This window comes from Calliphora vicina, chromosome 3 (assembly GCF_958450345.1).
Source record: "Calliphora vicina chromosome 3, idCalVici1.1, whole genome shotgun sequence".
NCBI classification, from domain to species: domain Eukaryota; kingdom Metazoa; phylum Arthropoda; class Insecta; order Diptera; family Calliphoridae; genus Calliphora; species Calliphora vicina.
In genome coordinates this window covers 10321100-10342411 of record NC_088782.1, presented here as the reverse complement: position 1 = coordinate 10342411, position 21312 = coordinate 10321100, and the positions used below count along the sequence as shown (strand labels likewise).

The 21312-nt window shown below is 31.4% G+C and overlaps 2 protein-coding genes across 3 annotated transcripts; both read right to left on the bottom strand.

The window, feature by feature from the left end:
• Positions 1-558: 558 nt before the first annotated feature.
• On the bottom strand, positions 559-8905 carry Culd (CUB and LDLa domain). The gene is made up of 8 exons (XM_065504292.1): positions 8577-8905; positions 6137-6526; positions 5687-6055; positions 5265-5618; positions 4853-5200; positions 3800-3935; positions 1501-1631; positions 559-1435 (listed from the first exon to the last, which is right to left on the bottom strand). Exons 1-8 carry the CDS (start codon positions 8779-8781, stop codon positions 675-677), a joined length of 2694 nt encoding a protein of 897 aa, XP_065360364.1. The 5' UTR covers positions 8782-8905; the 3' UTR covers positions 559-674.
• A 3793-nt stretch (positions 8906-12698) lies between these two features.
• Positions 12699-20337, bottom strand: Idh (isocitrate dehydrogenase [NADP] cytoplasmic). Of its 2 annotated transcripts, none has more exons than XM_065506243.1 (2): positions 20197-20337; positions 12699-14156 (listed from the first exon to the last, which is right to left on the bottom strand). In XM_065506243.1, the coding sequence occupies exon 2, from the start codon at positions 14154-14156 to the stop codon at positions 12927-12929; it is 1230 nt and encodes a 409-aa protein (XP_065362315.1). In that variant the 5' UTR covers positions 20197-20337; the 3' UTR covers positions 12699-12926. The 2 variants fall into 2 exon arrangements, with proteins under 2 accessions (XP_065362315.1, XP_065362314.1); XM_065506242.1 differs by lacking the exon at positions 20197-20337 and adding an exon at positions 14859-15262.
• Between the last annotated feature and the right edge of the window lie 975 nt (positions 20338-21312).

Below are 21312 nucleotides of genomic sequence, written 5' to 3'. Positions count from 1 at the left end.
TTTAAATAAAGCGCAACTCATTTACAAATTAAAATACTATGTATCGGGTCATTTTGACCCAAAGGATTTTTTTCCAAAATTTTTTTAATGTAATATTCATTAATATAAATAAATCTACATATTTCTAGAAAACAATGCAGAAAGTTAACGAGTTTCACCTATTTATTCCATATAAATAGTAAAATTTAGCATATATCTGAACTTTGACCTCGATGCGCGTCCAGAAATCGTTGTCCGATTTGGCCCACTTAACGTTTAGGCTTAGTGTCACAATATTCCACCCGGCACTCTTTGAAATCTAAAAAAAAATCGGCTGTCACTCTAATGCAGACATCGGCAAAGAGCCACCTTAAGAGCTCTCTGGATTTATTTTCTTTCACACGTACGTAATTGGCAAAAAAATTACAAGAAATCATTCTTACAAACCTTTGTATCAGTGCACTGAAAGCCAGAGAGCGGTACTCAAAAAACGCAAAGTGGTGTTAGTGTGCAAAGGCAATTTTACTCTCTGCCGATGTCTGCTCTAATGTATATATAAAAATAAATGAAACCACCACATTTATAATAATTGTTATAATTTATTAAGTTTTTCTCCATGAACTAAAACTCCATTACAATAATTGTCATATACATATGTATGTATGGATGTATGTATAATGTATGCTTTTTGTTCACTAAATTAAATACAAATTTGCTTTGCTATTATCACTATACAAAATATCACTATCTGGTCTCAAATTTAATAATAATAAATCGGCCGATGAACTTCGTTTCAAAGTGTTGTCTGAACTATTATTACCACGTTCATTATTACCACTGTTTGTAAACGATCTACTACGTGCATGTCTCCTCCGTATATGAGTACGGCCAACAGCTGTGTATTTTAGTTTAGCATTAACTTTAAAGGGATTATTAACGTTACCAAAACACGAAATATTCTGCTCACCACCATCATCGCTCTCCATTTCTGACATCATCAGCAGTTGAGTGCCACGGCCAACCGACTTCTGTTGACCAGCCGATGTAGATGCGGTGGTGGTGCTGGAGGTGTCCTCCTCATATAGCGTTATATCGCTTTCATTCGTAATGTTATTGTTGTTGCAACTATTTGTACTTGGGGTGGTGGTAGTACTTTTCAGTCTGGTATTAGAGTTTTGACTATCAATACTATTAGCTGAAGGATCTCTGGATAAATCCGATATGAAATTGCTGGTGTTGTTGCTTAAAATGAAACTCTTTTCGTGTGGCAAAATGGAGCCATAATTTTGTGAGTCAGCATAAAATGACCAATCATGGAGAAATGATTCTGGCGACGAGAAAGTGGGTCGCAAACGTTGCACCTTGTACGTTTGACCGCCACTGTTCATAACAATCCAGGATTTTTTCAAATACGTTTGTTCAGTACAGTTTACTGAACTTTTAGGTCTAGAGGCTGCTTAAAATGTTTAAGAGTTTAAAAGTTTTTAATAATACTTAAATCTATAGTGAAATAATCCATACCATTTTCGATGTTATTAGTGTCATTTGCTATTCCAGTATTTGTTTGGGGCACGCCTAAAGAAAAGGATATATTTAAGGTGTCTTCACAAAAATCATGGCTACATTCTTCCAATTGGGTTGTGGTATTGCATCTGAAATCAATGTTACATTAACTGATGATAATTTTTGTTATAAAATTGATGTACAAAAAAATTCAACAAAAATAAGTCTAATGTAGATAGAAATCAAGCGACGTAATTTAATGCTGATCGGTCCATAATTGGTCATAATTGGCCCACTTCCGAAAATCACTCGTACATAAGATGGGTGGAAATCGTGAAAAATATTTTTTAACTCGAATTTTTTTTCATAAAAAAAATTCCTAAAACTTCGATTTTTCACAACTAAGTTAGGTATTTGACAGGAGAGTTTCCGTTCTATGTGTATTTATCTATGATATTTACGAACAATTAGTCTTTTGTAATGATTATAGAAATGGTTCTTAAATGGTTCCGATTTGTGGAGCCTGATATTAAACAATTTATAAAAATATGTATCGTAAATTGATTTTATCTTTTTGGAAATGTTCTTTCAACAAGATGCGGAAACTTTCGGAGATGCTTTTGTCTTCTATTAAGAATGTATGTACATGTTAAGCAACTCTAAACTGGATCTTGCACATTGTAGCGGTCATATCGAGCCCTTAGCGCCAAATTATCGTAAGCGACAAAACACAAATTTTACAGGAGAATGATTTTTTTGATTATTTTGAAATTTATACATAGAATTAAAATTCTTATGATGCGATATAATATAATTTCGTTCAAGCTATTTGTCTATTTTTCAAAAATATTTATAACTTTTAACAATTAAAAATTCATGGAATATACTTTATTGAAAAATATAACAAAAAATGTTTTTTATTGAATTTTTGCATAGACACAAATTTTTCGAATTGAAATTAAATTTTTATTTATAAATAGTTTTTAATGAAATTTCATAGTTATGTAGATTTTTCTATTTAAAATGGAAAAATAAAACCGAATTTTGAAATTTATTATCAGCAATCCCGCAATTCCCAAAAAAGTGTTGAAAAATTCCAAAAATGGGAATTTTGAGTTTTTTGGCTATATTCGGTTATCGGGACGCTTTACAAAATAATTAGAAACATATTGAGCCACCTAAAATCGGTTACTATATTTTGATATCGAATATGCGATTTGAGAATTTTTGCCCTAAAGTTTTATTTTTCATAAAAAATAGGTGTTTTTTTGAAAGGACCTGGTCCCCTCGGTAACAACAAATTTTGAAATTTGTTTTCCTTTAAAATATTTTATGAAAACTTTATACTTTCTGAAAGTAGAAATTCCTTATACATCTTAGAAATTTTTTGCGATAACTTAAAAAGAAAAAAGTTATTTTTTCCAAAAAAATTAGCAAAAAATCGACTTTTAAAATTCAAATGTATATAACTTTGGATTTAGTCATTATTTTTAAATAATTCTTTTTCTATTTGACACATACATGTGTTGTTAGTCCAATAAAGGAAAACTGCAGAAAATCGGGAAATATTTGGATACGCTGTTATCAAAAAACTGGAGTAGTAGGGTGGGTAAAAATTTTGAAAATTTAATTTTCAAATGCGAATATCTCCTAAGCTATAAGAAATAATTGATAGCTTGAAACCAAGAAATAATATAGTTTTAAAAATGTAACATACCCGAGGTATCCTACCTTCAGGGCCCTTGGTAGCGCCCCTGGTGGGCCCATGAGGTCCATGTTCAAAACTTAAACTCGACAACACTTCTTCTTTGCGCATTTGAAATTTCATTCAAACCAATCTAACCATTTAGAAGTTACAGATGAATTTCCCTCTTTTTTTTCTATACCACTGTGTGTCGCTTACGATAAAATTTGTTTACTGTAAAATGTAAACATTGACTTACGATAAAATCTTACCCCCTATATTTTTGAAGTTATTAACAATTTTAATATTCTGAGAACGCTAAAACATCAGTCGGTCCATAAAATTTTAATTTCTGCAATAAAAAAAAATTTAAAAATGTCGCTTACGATAATTTGGCGCTAAGGGCTCGATATGTAAATCGTTTAAATACGAAAGATGGAAAGATCATTCGGATGGAAAGATCATTTTAAAGCGAGAATGAACCGAAATCATTTCCAGCTGAAACGATATTGTCTATACATTTCAAATATTTTCATTTGTCCAAATAATTTATTCTATTTTAATATTCCCTCTAAATTGCTAATGATATATGTACATATGTATGTAAGTCATAATATTATTATATTAACTTACGAATTATTTTGACTTGTGTTTTCTGCAATTGGAGATGTCGCTAGGAGCTTCAGTTTATCTTCTTCCGCTTTGCATTTGCAGCGACATTTAATTGTCGTTGACGTTGTCTCTGGTGCTTGAGACGTGCCTGTAATACCTGCAATCGAGATTCTTTATTTATGTTAGAATTTTTATATTAATAAAATTAAAATAAATTAATAAAATACTATAAATCATTTTTACTGAGAATTTTCACATAAAAATAAATTTACCAGACAGCTAAGAAATAACTACACTCGTGAAACTGGGGCTTATGATTAATTGAAATATCCTAAAGGACAATATAAAAGAAAGTAGAACAGATCTGTTAAACACAGAATCTTGATTAATCTTCAGAATATGAATAAATGAAAGTAGGTAATGTTATTATCATATTGATTTACCACTCTGAATATTGGCTTAGAAACTAATTCTAAAGCATAAACAAATAAATATGAAAAATAGAAAATGTTCACATCTATCTCAGTCACAGCTGTAAATGAATCATTCTTTTTTGATTTTAATTCGTTACGAATTAGCCTAATTTTTAATTAATTCTTTTCACAACAAAAATGAATTGAATGAAATTTGAATCAATTCAAACGAATTAGGCAGATTCATTTCCAATTCAAATGAATTTGTAAAACTGAGTTGCAATTCGTTTTCAATTTAAATGAATCTGTAAAATGAGTTGCAATTCGTTTTCAATTCAAATGAATCTGTAAAATGAATGGCAATTCATTTCCAATTCGTTTGAATTGAATTGATTTTGAAATCAATTGGAAATTAATTGTAATTCACTTTGCCAAATTCATTTGAATTAGAAACGAATTGCAATTCATTTGAATTGCTTTTTTTTGTGTGAAAATAATTAAATCAAAATTTGCTAATTCAGTGCATGAATGATTCACGAATTAATTAAAAAGATTATTGATTCATTTGCAGCTCTGAACTCAGTAAAAATAAAAATTGAAATTTAAGATTTAGATTTCACTGCTTTTAAAAGTCCACTTTCGTACTATCTTTCCAACTTACCACAATTTTGAGTAGCTCTAATGACATGCTGACTCAGTTCTTGGCAAACAGTAGCCTCAATATCAGCTAAATAAACAGACGCTGCTGGAATTCCCTCGGCAGCCAATGTGGAAGCTGCTGCCGCAGAAGTTGAAGGCCTATCGCTGCAATTGTGAATGGGAACCGTTGAGGAAACCGTAACATTACTGGAGGCACGACTGCAATCTCGATGGCGCCTATGATGTTTACGATGTCTGTCGCGGGGCTCACGCATTTCATGTTCCATGCCAATTTTAATGACTTCTTCATAATCGGGAGGAGCCTCATAGCTGGGAGGTTCGTCGGGAGTAGTAATTTCTTCTTGACGATCTGTATAGCAAACATCTTGAGCAATAAAATCATATGCTGGAAGGACACTAAACAAAATACTAACCCAATAGTTCACTTATGGTTTGCAAATGATTCTGCAGTTCTCTCTGATGGCGAGCTCTTACACCCATGCGATATAGAATGACCATCCAGCCAGACAGTACAGCAAATATACCCAAAGTGGAGATAATAAAGATGCCAGTAGCTGTTTTAAGGTCTGGATATTGTTCTATTTTGGGAAAATAATAGTTCGGTTTATGGGAATACCATCTACGATCATTTTGTAAGTTGGCCCAATCATCTTCACATGAATCCGGTTCATCAGTACCATCACCACAATGATCGAAACCATCGCAATGCAAACGTATCGAAATACAATGATTATTGCCACATAGAAACTCTGAACCAATGTAACAATCTAAATATGAACAGCAAGCAAATAAGTAAACGTTACTACCAAAAGCACAATAGACATACGGGACTTACTTAAATAGTTGAAAACACTATAGACTATGGCCAGTTTGGAAGACATGCCAAAGACTCCTCTTAAACGTATATAGTAGCCAGTTAGTATGGGTACGACATGGGTCTCTTTACTTACGCCATTATTAGGCCATACAACATTTTCGATCTCTAACGCATCGGATGTTGTACCCTGTCTAATGGTGAGATCCGAATGGGAAGCCATGCTGTGAAATTCTTCAATTCTCAGCGATATGTGAGTCTTCATCATCATATAGTTATTGCCGGGCTTAATAATCCAAATACAATCAAAAAAGCGCACATCGGTAGCATTCTCAATCATATTCATCATAGTTATAGCACCGCCGGGACCCGAAACCAAGCCACCACAATCTAAACTCCCAGAAATGCACAATTGACACAATACGCAGTATAAAATATGTTTCCAAAGAATCCATTATTACATTTACCCACCTGTGTAAGGCATAAGACGTTCTTCTCTTTGTTTCGGTGACACAAATGTAACCTCTGCCCGAAAACCACTGCCTGTAACTCCATTACCACGGAATTGCAATAATAGTGACTTTCCGGTACTGATTATAATCGGAGGGCGAAAATGTTCGCCGTTATATGAATCCACCATTTGACCATTCGAATCGAAGATTTCCAACGTTGACGTTTGACCCAACTGAAAGTCGGTAAAATCTAATCTTACATTACAGTTATCAGCTTCACAGGTTAGAATTTGTTCTGTGCCATAATCTCGCGGATATGACATGGGGAAATACGGTGTCGATATGATTTGTGGTGTCCCATCGCTACTAGAACTTTTATAAGGTGAACCGCTAACAATTTTTACATTGCCTAAAGATTATTTGGGAATATGTTAGATTTGATACAAGAAATTCTAGTAATAAATTACATACATATAACAAATAATACAGATTTAGATCATTTAAGATTGTAGAGATATTGAAATGGCGTAGGGACTTATTCATGTGCGGTCTGTCAATAGATTTCAAACTTAATATAATTTTTATGTTTTTATTCAAAACTTAAATTTTGAGATATTTTAAATAAAACACCCAAAGATTATTTAAAAAAAAGAATACTTTAAAATAATCTTCTTCACTAATCTGAATCACTTGAATATAAATCAACATTTCTGATATTTTAGCTTGTGACATTGCGAAATACTCATAAGTCCCATAAGATCAGCTCAAAAGTACCGTAGGTACATTACTGATTCAAGAAAGGATCCATCTATCGCAAAATTATTTTGTAGATCTGGTTAAGCCTTATTGGGGATCAAACTGATCTCAAAACTTACTTGTTCTTGGAATATATCTTCCGAAATACAAAAAACAAGAGTATTAAGGATCTGCCATTATTAAATTAATCTTATTTTTAGATCATATCAAGTACGAAACGAGCCTAATCACTTTATGTGAGTTTATCTAAGCTTAATTCACTAAAATCTTAAATCAGAATTGAAAAATGTCAGCAATTCATTCCCAAAATCGAATTATTTAGCTTCATTCATAGTTTTAAATTATAATAGAATTCATATATTGTTAAATCAATTCATAATGAAATTAATTCATAACAGAATTCATTCAGTATTTTAGTGATTACATTTTTGTTATCTTAAATCTAATCCCAATTGGTTTGAAATATGTATGTTTACTTCATTAAATTCGTTTTGTTTTAAAGCATTTACAAAATTAATTGAAACAAATAAGCCTTTTTGTAATACATTTGGTCAATTCACAAGGTTTCTTATCCGTCATAATGTCATATTGTCATAATGAATTGAATCTTAAAGAATGAATTCACATAGGAATGAAAACAAGGCGAATTAATTCATGGAATGGTTAAAAGTTCATTTTATTTTGAACATTTAATTGTTTCGATCCTTTGGTTTATTTTAGATTTGACGAGATTGAATTAATTTTAAAATGCACTTGTTTCAAGAATTTTTAACTTGACTTGAGCTCGTATTCGTACTTAATATGATCCATAAACAAGATCACATCCAGCCCGTAGTGAGGAGAATATTGTTGAGTTTGGGTTAAAGACCGTAACCAATAGATGCGACGATATTTTCCTCTCTTATGGAACAATTTGGAGAATTTTATGCTTTTAAGCAAATCCAAATCGTTCATGAACTGATGCCGTCTGACTTGAATTTAGGCTTTAATATCAGTAAATGGGCTCTACAACAGCTCTTGAAGATCTGATGTTTTCAAGGCGAATTTTGTTAAGTGCCGAGTCACATTTCCTCATTTAGGCTGCTGAGCAACCGAAAAGGCTCTTGAAACTACAGCTACATCCACGAAATTTAACTATATGTTGTGGTTTATTTAATTAGGACGGACAGAATATAAATGCCAATGGCGAGCGTTAATGCATCGTGATAACTGACGGTGCTACGATACACACAACGTGCTAAACAATGGTTTTATTGAGAAATGAACCTGTCGATTGACAGCCTAGATCGTGTGATATCACAACTCTTGATATTTTCTTTGGAGTTATGTGAAGTCAAAAGTTTTCGTTGATAAGGCAGCTACGATTCTACGATTTTCAGATATACGTTCGAGAACTTTGGTATTGAAATCAGCAAAATCGGTTCACAAAAACACGAATACATTGATGGAATCAATCTCGAATACTAAATATAACACTCTCACTCTTCTAGAATTTATTGATTTCCTTTAACAATGACTGCAAATATTCAAGTTGCGATAGGTAAGAAAGGATTTAAAAACACCAAACAAACATTAATTTTACACAGTTAGAAACGATAACGGTATTGAGCTTTAGGCATTTCGGCAATATTTCATCAATCTCAATTATTTATTTATTTTTTTGGCGGTCTCAAATCTGTTATATTTGTTAGTTATTATCTTACGTTCCGAAAAGTATTGCAATGAGAAAACATGACTATTGGTGGCTCGATAGAAAAATTTCAACAACAATGTACGTGTTTTACTACGAAATACTTTTCCATCACCACAAAACTCCTGTCCCGATATTGAGCTATCATAGGGTGGTTCCGAGAACTGCATGTGCTCACAGGGACACTTTAGTGACTTGCCCAGTGGCGTGTTGCCCATACGTTCGCAATTCTTTGAGAAATTGGCGTAAGTGAATGTTATGCGTATAACACATTCTGCACACGTAACCAATTCAAGGTTACACTGATACCAATAATCCAGAGCCGAACGATTTTTCAACGAATTTCCATTTGTAGAGGACGGCGCAAAAAGTGTAGTCTATAAAATCAATCAATAATTTGTTTGTTAAGTTTTGTTTAATTAGATTTGTGTCTTGAAAAATACAATTTTACATTTCGTACACGAAATGCTGAAGTTGTTACATTACGAGCATGTAAATCTCCACGTTCGCCCAGTTCCAGGAAATGACGTCGACCATTCCAGTGATTGCAAATATCCAAGTCGCGATAGGTATTGGGGGGATATGGCGTTACGAAAGAATTGAATAAACACAATAGAAACGTTAATTTCACGATAACACAATTACGAACGATAACGATATTGGGTAGTCCTTCAAAGGATAGCGAAAACATATCCGTCCGTTCCAGGGATTAATAACAAAACTAAAAAATTACTTATGTAGTACGTAGTTTATGTAGAGTGGTAGTAGGTAGGGTAATTTAAAATATGATTATAATAATTAACTGTTTTAAATCACTTCACTTTTATTTTTTAACATGTTGTCTCCTCGTTAGGTACGTCTCGACTGCAAGCAATTTAAGAACAAAATTAAATAAAGCCAATATTTTAAACAGCAAATTCAAAAATAAACATAAAAACTAAAAATATAAGAAACCTCAAAAATGTCTGTTATTGTGCACTGTTGAATAATTCCTTCGTTATTTACCTGGTACGCGTTGTGTGTTCGCACTACATTTGACTAGCAGCTCTAAGTGTGTCCACATTCTTTAAACTATTCGGAAAGAACAATATATTCAAAAGGAGAGTTTGCTAATATAATACTCTAGCCACTTGTCGTTTTGACAAGTATTTAGTTCGCAGTGCTAATGTAAAATCAACACTTTTATGTTGACACTTGGGTTAAAGACCTTTTAAATACTCGTATGTACCTGCAAAACTGGGGGTTGCTGTTATGTGGCCAAATTAATTGATGGCGGCTTTTTTTCTTTTTCAAATGTTCATTTTATAACCTTGAAATTGGTTTTAATTATTGTTGTTTGGTGCATTGCCACGCAGCGCTTGTCAAGAATTGAAGAACACGAAATAACGATTTTGAAATACTTTGACATACTATTCTAACGAATCAATTTAAAAGTATATTGAAAACGTGATATTGAAAATACAAAATACATGGTGCAAGAATGTATAAATAACATTTGTATTAATTCCCCTACACATGATTTGTTTGAAATGCCACATTTAAGAATGTAAAATACTAGAAAAGTGTACAATACAAGATTAAACAGCGAGAATTCACTAGATCAATGGAACTCTACATTTAAACACTCATGTTTGAAAGGATTATTACAAAACTAACTATAAATACCTACAAAGTTAAACGACTGAATCGATAGGACAAATATGTATACATATTTGATGTTAATTTAATTTTAAGTTTAATGGGAAGAGGTGACAATCTGTGATCACATATGTATATAAAAATATACTATCTTGGAATCCAGTCCGTTTTTCAATATTAGTAATACAAGCCATTGAGCCATCACTAGCTTCCAGAGATCTAAATGCATTTCCACACCTTCTAGCCAGACACCAAATCAAATTCGAATTTGGCTAGGAATTGGAATCGACTATAACTGGAGTGCCATTTTTTTTCGTAAATGAATAATTTTTTACTGAAGTCCCTATTTTTGGATGAAAACAAATGGAATTTGAATGGACTTGATCGAAGTAAGTGCTTACTATTTGCACAAATTCCTTCATATCTACATACAAATTATCTGTGAAGCAAAGAACATAATTAAAATCGACGTGGAGAATGAGGTAAAAATTAAAAGATAAGTTATTTGGAAATTTCTATCTAGTGTGAAGAAGAAAAGACTACTGAATAAGAACAAATTTTCTGAAGAGACACTAGAAGCCAAATAATTAACGAATTGGAGGGTATTAGGTGAGGATTGACTATCGGATTATTAATACATAATCACCCCTATCGCGAATCAATATTTCACATGAAATATGTTCCCTTCTCCCATTTTCGTTCATCAACTTTGTTCACGGTAAACAAATTTCACATGTTATTGCCGAAAGGGGCGAATGTTTGATTTTCGAGGAATTCACTTAGGTTAGGTTGAGTAGAGGGGCCGTTTAATGCCTTATACCCATATCGGATATACAAGTGTTCTCACCTGTTTTTCGAAACCCTATAAAATGTGGTCAGCTAGGTTATGAACCTAGTTTCTTCAATGTAATTTCAAGTGCTTTCCAATTTGAATTCCTAAGATGTTCCAGGTTTGGCATGGTATCCAGGACTGTGGTAGATGTAATGTTCAAATGTTTCGTTCGTTACCTCACACGTTCTGCTGACCGTGTTGTCGGATAGATGATCCTTCAACTCTTTCTGTCCAGTTAAAATATTTATTAGTTTTCTGAGTGTTGGTCTATTTAGGTTTATAATATCTTTTGTTTCGGGTTCGCCAATGGATATTGGTTGTCCTGCCAACTGTAGAGTAATGCCAGTATCTGATGTGTTCGTGTATCACCCACTCCTTTAGTTCATCTTTAAACCTTGGAAAGGGTTTGGTATTTTCCATATTTAACACTCAGGCAATTAATACCTTATATATTAATTTTGTTACTTTCTTTGGGAAGGGGAGAGATTGGAGAAGGAAAGGTTTTGTTTGATAACTCTGTAATTTATCGTTATGTTTGTTATTAGTACAAAACCATCGCTTCTGGTGGTAAGTATGCGGATTATTCAAAGCTATTTGTACTTCGGCGGCATTTCAATGCCGGCGGAGGGCGCTGTAATAAATAATAGTTATTAGTAAATTAATAATTATCATTGTTGTTGATTGACAGCGGTAGGGAATCGATCGGTAAATTCAGTGTTTAACAATTGCATTGGCTTATGGGTCGATTATGGATGGCAACTGAACTTCAGTTGCGTTGTCAGTTTTGCCTAAATGATATTAGAGATGACAACTGACAGCTATCATTTATATTGCCAAATTGGGAACTAGAAATTTGTGGTTGCCCTCTGCCCTCCATAATCGACACATTGTAAATCGCACACACCAATTTGAAAATTGATTACTGAAGTCATTCTTGAAAATACCTTTGAATCAGGAGAAACTGTACTTTACATATTTGTGGGCTCAGACCTATCAGAACAAATGTAAACAACCGCGTCTATGCTGAAGATTGTGATTACTTTATTTAGGATTATTTTCAATGAATGGTTGTGTAATCGGACGAAGTATGTTTTGTTGGTAGAACCTGGGGATTGAGTCTGTGGTTAGGTCACATGGATCTCTAGGATGATTGTCAAGCCGATTATTTCTTACGAGGTAGTGATGACTCGTTTAATGCCAGATAAAGTATTTTTGAAGGAGACGGTCCTGTTGTTTGGGCTAGAAATATTACAGATGATGTGTTTAAGGAGGTTTGAACCTAACAATATTATTTCATCAGCAGTTGCATATCTGATTAAAAAAAGCATTATAAAGACATGCAAAATATGGTGCTGAAGCTTTTTTGCACAGTAGAATCTAGGTTTTCCATAGAAATCTAAGCTATTATCTACAGGAAGACGAAATCTATTAAATGATAAAAAATTTAAAATTGTTCACGAAAAACTTAAAATTGCAATTAATCTATACTAGAGGAATATTAGAGAAAATGGCGATAATTAATTTTTTCCTGAACATCATTACTTTAAACCATAGAGATTTTTAAACACGAAATTATCTATGATTTCCCAGAAACGTTCTTTAATTTGAGAATTTTAGCTCACTTTTTAATCTTATGTACATATTTAGTAAAAAAAAACCTTGATATTTTGTCTTTTATAATTGAAAGTACAAAAATGAATTTCTTTATTATTGTAACGTTTCTTAAACGCCAATATGGTGTTGTTTGTTATCTATGATGTATAAAATAAAATAAAACATAAAATGCAAAAGATGCGATCTTTAAAAATAAACATACAAAAATACATATTAAATATGAATCCACTAGAAATAACTAATCTAGAGATGAGACTTCTTATCCTCTTGAGTAGATAGTCAAGCCATAGCCTTCTTCAAGTTTTCAGCCAATTTATCCATGAATTCAAAGGTTTCCATGTAGTCGCTACGTTGTACATTGTTCATGCCCTTAATGCAGATAGCCAAATCCTTGGTCATGGAACCAGCTTCAATGGTATCGACACAGACCTTTTCCAAAGTTTCGGCGAATTTCTTAAGTTCAGTATTGTTGTCGAGCTTGGCACGGTGCAACAAACCACGGGTCCAGGCGAAGATGGAGGCAATGGGGTTGGTGGAGGTTTCCTTGCCCTGTTGGTACATGCGGTAATGGCGGGTAACGGTGCCGTGAGCGGCTTCGGATTCTACAGTTTTGCCATCGGGGCAGATTAAGACAGAAGTCATGAGACCCAAAGAGCCATAACCCTGGGCAACGGAATCGGATTGTACATCACCGTCGTAGTTTTTGCATGCCCAAACGAAGCCACCCTCAGATTTCATGGCATAGGCAACCATATCGTCGATTAAACGATGTTCATACCAGATGCCAGCGGCCTCGTAGTCCTTCTTGTATTCCTTTTGGTAGATTTCTTCAAAGATATCCTTGAAGCGACCATCGTATTTCTTGAGAATGGTGTTCTTGGTACTCAAGTACAAGGGCATTTTGCGGGCGAGGGAATATTTCAAGGAGGCGTGGGCAAAGTCAATAATGGAGGCATCGGTATTGAACATACCCATGGCAACACCAGCACCCTTGTATTGATGGACTTCGTGTTTGATTTCAGCACTACCATCAGCAGGAACAAAAGTCATGGTCAAGGTACCAGCACCAGGAACAACAAAGTCGGTAGCCTTGTATTGATCAGCATGGGCGTGACGACCAATAACAATGGGCTTCTCCCAGCCACTGACCAAACGGGGAATGTTTTTGCAAGTAATAGCTTCACGGAATACAGTACCACCGAGAATGTTACGAATAGTACCGTTGGGACTCTTCCACATCTTTTGCAATTTGAATTCTTCGACGCGCTTCTCATCGGGAGTGATGGTGGCACACTTAATACCAACATTGTATTTCTTGATGGCTTCGGCACAATCAATGGTGACTTGATCTTCGGTCTTGTCACGATGTTCCATGCCCAAATCGTATGTGTGCAACTCAATGTCCAAGAAGGGTAAAATCAATTTATCCTTAATGGATGACCAAATGATGCGGGTCATTTCATCGCCCAAAATATCAACAACGGGACCAGCTTTAATTTTAGTTGCCATCTGAAAATGGATTTAATTTTTGTTGTTTAATATAGAAGATATTTTTGAAAACAAACACAAATGGGTGGAAGGTTGAATTTTGTTTGATTTTTTTTTTTTTTGGTTTCTGATAATGAGTGCGAGAATGATGAAAAAATAAAAATTGATGATTGAATTAAATTTCGACATGCACAGTTTGATGCAATTTTGTAGTTCGTTTGAGGAGATAAGAATATTGAAATCAGAAATCTAATGCTAGGAGATTTTATATTTGAATAAAGTATTTGTGTACCTATGTATCAAAGTTATTTGTCGACAAAGTTTTTTTTTTTTGGATTTCAAGTGTTGTTATATTCTTATTAGATTAGATACCTATTGCAAAAACACATGAAGTGTTCCAATGAAAAATATTTATTAATAAAGTAAGTAGGTACCTAATAACTATTGAGAATGTATAATAATTTAAGGCTTTTAATAACTGATGAAGTTAGAAATTTTAACTTACAATGAAATCAATTTTTAATATGATTTCTATTAAAAAATGAGTTTTTAAAAGGTTTATTTGAACTTTAAAAGCTGCACCAAATTTCTAAAATCTTAATAGGTATAAATTGCTTAAAATTAAGAACTATAGTTATTTCTAACTTTAAGTTAATACACAAATGTTGCAGCATTATATTTTTTTAAGTTTAACTAATAATACATATTGAAAAACAGGCTTACCCCAGCGTAAATTATCGTTCTGTTAATTGTATTATTTCTGAAAAGAGTTGGACCGGCAGAAGTCATACAACGAGTTGCTAAACGTAACGAGAACATTTTGCAAATATTTTACTCTTTAATTCGTTTATACTGAAATTAAAAAGTTTGTTTTATGCTGCTGGCAATACTTTTTGGCTTCAAAATGAAAACACGACTGATAGCAACTTTAAAACAGAATATTTTAAAAAAATTGTACTTTACTCCCGTTCTGTGGCCGTATTTAAGGTTATGCAACGTACACACAACTAAATGGATGAAAATAAAAACAACGGGAGCGGAATTCTACTACAAAACAAGTTGTGCGAACAAAATAGAATCACACACCCTGATAACACAATTATTTATTGATAAGATTTCACAAAACAAATAAAAATATTGTAAAATTATTAGAAAATAAAGCAAACACGAATGCTAGATTTGATAAAAGAGATTAATCTGAACCGGCAGCTACTAAATCAACAACAAATGGCCGGCTAGTAAAGCAACTACCTATAAAATAATAAAACAAAACAAATTTCAGAAAACATATGGGGCTGGTCTGTCATTTATGCTAAGCTTTTAATTTGTTTTCTACTTTTTCTCTTAAATAACTAAGAGCTCTCTTAAAAGTATATGTATAATGAACTTTTAAAATTCTTTTAATAAAAACACTGTTTAAGAAATGTTAATACTAAAATTTATTTAAATTTACCAAAATATTTCTTTAGCAAACCGGTAGTTTTAAAAGTTTTGGCTCTTTTTTATTTAATAATCAACAATATGTATTACTCTTTTGTTTACTTTTTCCTCTCTGTTTTATTTTCTATTTTCTCATAACATCACGCCAGTTTATCGTTTACTTTTTTGTTGTTGTCCAGAATAGCTTATAAAAAAAAATCTACTTTCTATTTGTTTACAAAAAATGTTTTGTTAATCTAAAAATTGCACAGACTGTTGATAGTGGGAGCAGAACTGATAAATATTTATGTAGATGTACATATGTATGTATTTTTGGGGCTTGTGCCAAGTCATCTTCGTTTGCAAAAATGAAAGAATGACAAAATCAGAAGAGAGGAACTCAAAATGTACGGAAAGTTTCAAGATAATAATAATATGGTACGATTTTTATTTTCGTGTGGATTTGTGTACATAAATTATTAATAAGGGAGCAAAAGATAAATAATGAGAAATCACATCACACCATTTTTTAGTAGAAATGGAAATATTATTTGAAAGAATTTTAACTAAAAACTACAAAAATAATATTTCTTAAACCTTCCTAAATCTTTTACCTCGTCTTGGGAAGTAGGTAAAAACCGATAACATTCGATTTCACGAGACCAATGTACTTTTTCTGTAGTTTTCTAAACCGACTCCGACAATAATTGGATTCTATGACAACCCCGATTATTTGCAATTTTCTTAATTATTTTGAATTGTTCTCAATTTAATTTGAAATTTTCTCAATTTCAATAGGAATCTTCCGAATTTTAAATTATAATTCTCAATTATTCATTTGGAATTTTCTCAATTTCTAATTTAAATCTGAAATTCTTTGAGAATTTTCTTCAATTTCAGGTGGAATTTTCTCAATTCCCGTCAAAAATAGTGTATTTTTACTCATAGAGAAATATACATAGTAGATCCGCTTTAAAAAAAAAATCAAATAAAAAAAAAATAATTAAAAAAATTACACCTACGATTGTTGCTTTTGTTTTCATATAGGTACATATGTAGTTTTTATATTCACAACTGAGTTAGGCATTTGACAGTAGAGTTTCCGATCTTTGTTTTTACTATTTTTCAATATTTTGTTTACTTTTTGTATTGCAAATTTCCAAAGCTAATAAAAACTAGCCAGTAATCGAACAAACCAACTACCTCTTCTGTCTCCTTATTGTTAGAACTTCTACTAGTCATTTCATCGGAATACAATTAGTAATTCCCTACAACCCGAGTCAAATATGGCCCATGTCAACTGCGCATACTACAAGAGGTTAAAAGTTTATGTTGCACTAGCGACACGTTTGGTTATTAGTGCTAAAATCGTATTGCTATGCTATTTTCCATAATAAAAACAGGATTTCAAAGTATAAACTTCAAAATACAAAGCTATTAATTTAAATAAATTTAACATTCTATGGGGAATAACTTTAATTACGAATAACCACAAGTTGAAATTGCCAAAGGAATAAACATATATGTATATTCAAAAACATTATCAAAGTGACTGCTATCATTTAATATTCCATTAATCAAAAGTGTCACACGCAAGTAATTCCATTTGAATACTGATATCAGTTTTAAAAATGTATAGTACTTATTTATATTTTATTTAAAAATAAATAAAATCATATTGTTGTTATTTTTATGACGCAATATGTAAATTAAACTGTTGATTTTTGCACATGCTAATTGAGAAAATTTCTTTACTTTTTAGAAAATGCGGAAAATGTGAATCAATGAAAATCGCAAGACACAATTTTGAAAAATCGTTTGCTAGAATTACCTTTTAAATTCACTTTTATTTGAGGAGCCGCAGAACAAAAGGTAATTTTTACGAATTTTTTTACAAATTGATTTTTTTATATTTTTATAATATTTGGGTTGAAAACTTCTAGAAACAATCAATTTCCGAAAATTTTTCAATTTTCAAAAAAAGTACCTTTTTGTTCTGCGGCTCTTCATTTATATTTTTGCTTGTGAAAGTAAACAATACTAATTTATTTTCGGTAGGTCTTGCAAAAAATTGTTCATACAAAAATAATTTAGTTTTCGAAAAAATATTGTCTGTTTTAAATATATCTGTGGACTTATGACAAAACAACTTAAGTGTAATTTTAAAATTTTTCAGGAGTTCTCAAAAACTGTTGAATTGATCGATAATTATTTTATTATTTGACTTTAAAGAATTTAGTGATTTTTGCATAATTCTTTGAGACAAATAATAAAGTTATTCAAAGTCAAATAATAAAATAATTATCGATCAATTCAACAGTTTTTGAGCACTCCTGAAAAGTTTTACAATTACACTTAAGTTGTTTTGTCAAAAGTCTACAGATATGTATTGAGCAACCACTTCAGAAGTTACAAGTTTCCTTGCCAAATTACATTCAGCACTTTTAGTCGGTAATGTATTTCACAGCGTAAAGCGATTATTCAAGCAAAAATTAATAACTTCTTATGTCTTCATAGATAATTTAAAAACTATAAAATTGGCTGACTATTTTTAATGAAAATTATCTTAACTCTCAGGCAATTAATGCCTATACATATATTAATTGTGTTACTTTCTTTGGAAAGGGGATAGATTGTAGATGGAAAAGTGGTGAAAGAAGCTTTTAATTTGTCGACTTTGTAATTGCGCGTTATGTTTGTTGTTAGTATAGGTTTATATTTCTCTCAAATATCTTAGAAATTAGACATTGATTTTTAAATTTTTGAAATGAAGATCAGTGTTGTTTTATTTTTGTAGCAGATTTTAATAAATATTTCTTAAAAAATTCGGGAATCAGTTACTCGTTTATTAAATTTGATTAAAGTGCGTTTTATTGCTTTTTACGTTTTAATTAAATCAGTAATTGATCTTGTCATCACAATCAAACATTTGGATAATTATACTCGTTATTGATTATTTGTCAAGAACATCAAGCAAATTTAGTAATTGAATCTACAATTTTCGTCATTGGTTGGATTTTAATAAATAAAATATGTAATTGAAAATGTGATTTTCGAAATTGAAATCGAATTTTGGTTTTTTTCAATTAGTTCTCAAAAACCAAAATCATTTAAAAATTTTGTTCAAATTTTGAGTATTCAATGTGATAATTGAATATAAAATTTTTGTTATTGGTTGAACTCTAATAAAAAAGGCATTGATTAATACAAACAATAAATTACATTCCAAATGTTTAAGAGGAATCGGTGTAATTGTTACAAAAGCAAAATTGTTTGTTAATTGATTTTAATATTTAAACCTTATCGCTCGTCTCAATTTACACTATTTTAATTAACAAGATTTTATTAGAATCACAGATGTATGAAAAAGCCCCCCTCCTCTGACTCTCACATTACAATAGGTACAATTTCAATACAACTTAATATGAAAAGTTAAATCCACTTCGCTGTTTGAGAATCTGAACAAATCTATATTATATACCTATTAAAAAACTATTTATTGTAACATTGGATGAAGTTTGAAAATGTTTGAATTTGGTTATTTTATTCTTTAGGAGTCAATTTAATTTACTGCAATGATTTGAACTTGTTTAAACATTTTATAAACATCAATTTTAATTTGTATACCTACGTGGGTATGTACTTTAAACACTTGCAATAAAATTGGACTTTATATTCAGAATTAAAAATGAAGTAGATAAGTGAATAATAATAAAAAAAATTTCAACAAAATTTAATTTGGGTTATAAGCGAATTAATAACGAGTATGCGAATATTTATACAAATAATTTTTTAACTAAAAAATAGATAATTATTTCAAAATGTATGCATGTGTATGCAAACTGCATATATTTGAGCTACATATTTTGAAAATAAAAGCATAAATTAAAATATGTATGTTTAATTAATATTTAGCAAACACAACCTTTGTACCTAATTGAATTTTTGAAGTTTTAATATGTATTAAAAAAAATAATTTAATTAAAATGTAAATAAGCCAGACAACAAAATGGCAAAAAAGCGCATTCACAACACGAATTTATATAAGGAGGTGTCAACAGCCCAGCTGATTATTTTTTTGCTCTCCACTTTTTTAGATACATATTTCAGCTTTAAAATTAACAAGTATTTGTTGTTGCAAAACACACAACAACACCAAAAACCACATAACGACTGACACAATTAAGAGCCGGTTTGTGTACTATACTATTGTCAACTGTTTATCTCAACGAATTGTTCCAGATACTTTGTATAATTGTCCTGTCTGTCTCGCAAATCCCCATTATAGCTACAGTAAATTTTTAAATTTGTAATAATTCATAATGGTTTTTTACGTATAAAAAAATCATGAAATATTTAATTTACAATATTCTTGCTGGCAACACTAGTAATTAATTGCTCTTTGCACTTTATCTTTCTCTTTAATTTTTTGCAAAAAAAAAAAATTGCATAAAAATGAATATGCAACAAAGTTTGTGTGTTTCATTTATTTTCTTGACAGGGGAAAGTTTTCCATTAATTCAATATTAAAATAGGTTTTATTTAAAGCACATTTAATATAAATATTTATGACTATTTATTAATGGGATGACTTTATAGTATTATTAAATTATTTATTTTTTTATTAGAAGCCAAAACTCACCTTAATCAAACAAATTAAGTTTCTTCACTGGGTTTAAATAAAAATCTTAAAAAATTCCAATACAACCACTCCCAACGACGCACGATAGAAGACTGACTGACACGACACAACTTGTTTGGTTTTTAGTTATGAGAAAAACTTTTTTTTAAGAACTTGTTAGGAGAAAATGTGTATAAAAGAAAATAAGCAAAAACAAAAACATAATATTATAATACAAATACAACAAATTATAACAACAACAAATAAATAATAAACTTTGTTATTGTTATTAGCCACTACTACATAATCATTGGTTTATTAATTCGATGAGGTGACCGCAACAAACATTTCTCTAACACACTTCTGGAATATTTATTTTTGTTATTTTATTTTAGTTTTGATAGTAAGCAGAAATCACAAAGAGTTTATTCTTATTTAGATAGACCATGGCGTAATGATTATAAGGTGTATGCGTTACGGCAACAAATACAACAATACAAAAACAAATAACTTTTATAGTGTCAAAAACAACTGACATAATGTATACAAACTACAGCAAAAAAAAATTTTGACAAGATTGAAGTTGTAAACAAACTCGAGCAAAAAAATAATCAGCTGTTTGATTAATGTCACCTTGTATATCATTACACCATGAGATAGACCTTCAACAACAAGCCTATCTCATTCCCATGACAGCTGGTTCTATGCACCAGAGGTACTCTTCCATGTGCTGTCATCACCAGCAACAACTCTTGATCTCAATGGTAGAGACCAAAAGCTTGAAGCTCAGACTCGGAGAACAGAATTATCGCTCTGTAATGTCTACCTTCTCGACTTAAGGAATTTTTTTCGTTAGATGAACAAATTGACGAATCAAACTTCTGCACATTGAACGACGATATCCCACAGGCATTATGGCTAGCTGCGCTATGTTGCCTGATATCAACATACCGGAGGATTCTGCGAAACATGGAGAACATAATGTAGTACTTAAAGAGGCATATATATCTGTCTTCTAGGACAAAACTAGAATGTTCTATTTATACATCTTTTATCAGCTTTAATATTAATGTTAGCAGCTTTAACAGTTAATGTTGTTATACTTATAAACTATGTTAATAACAGTGTGTTATCAAC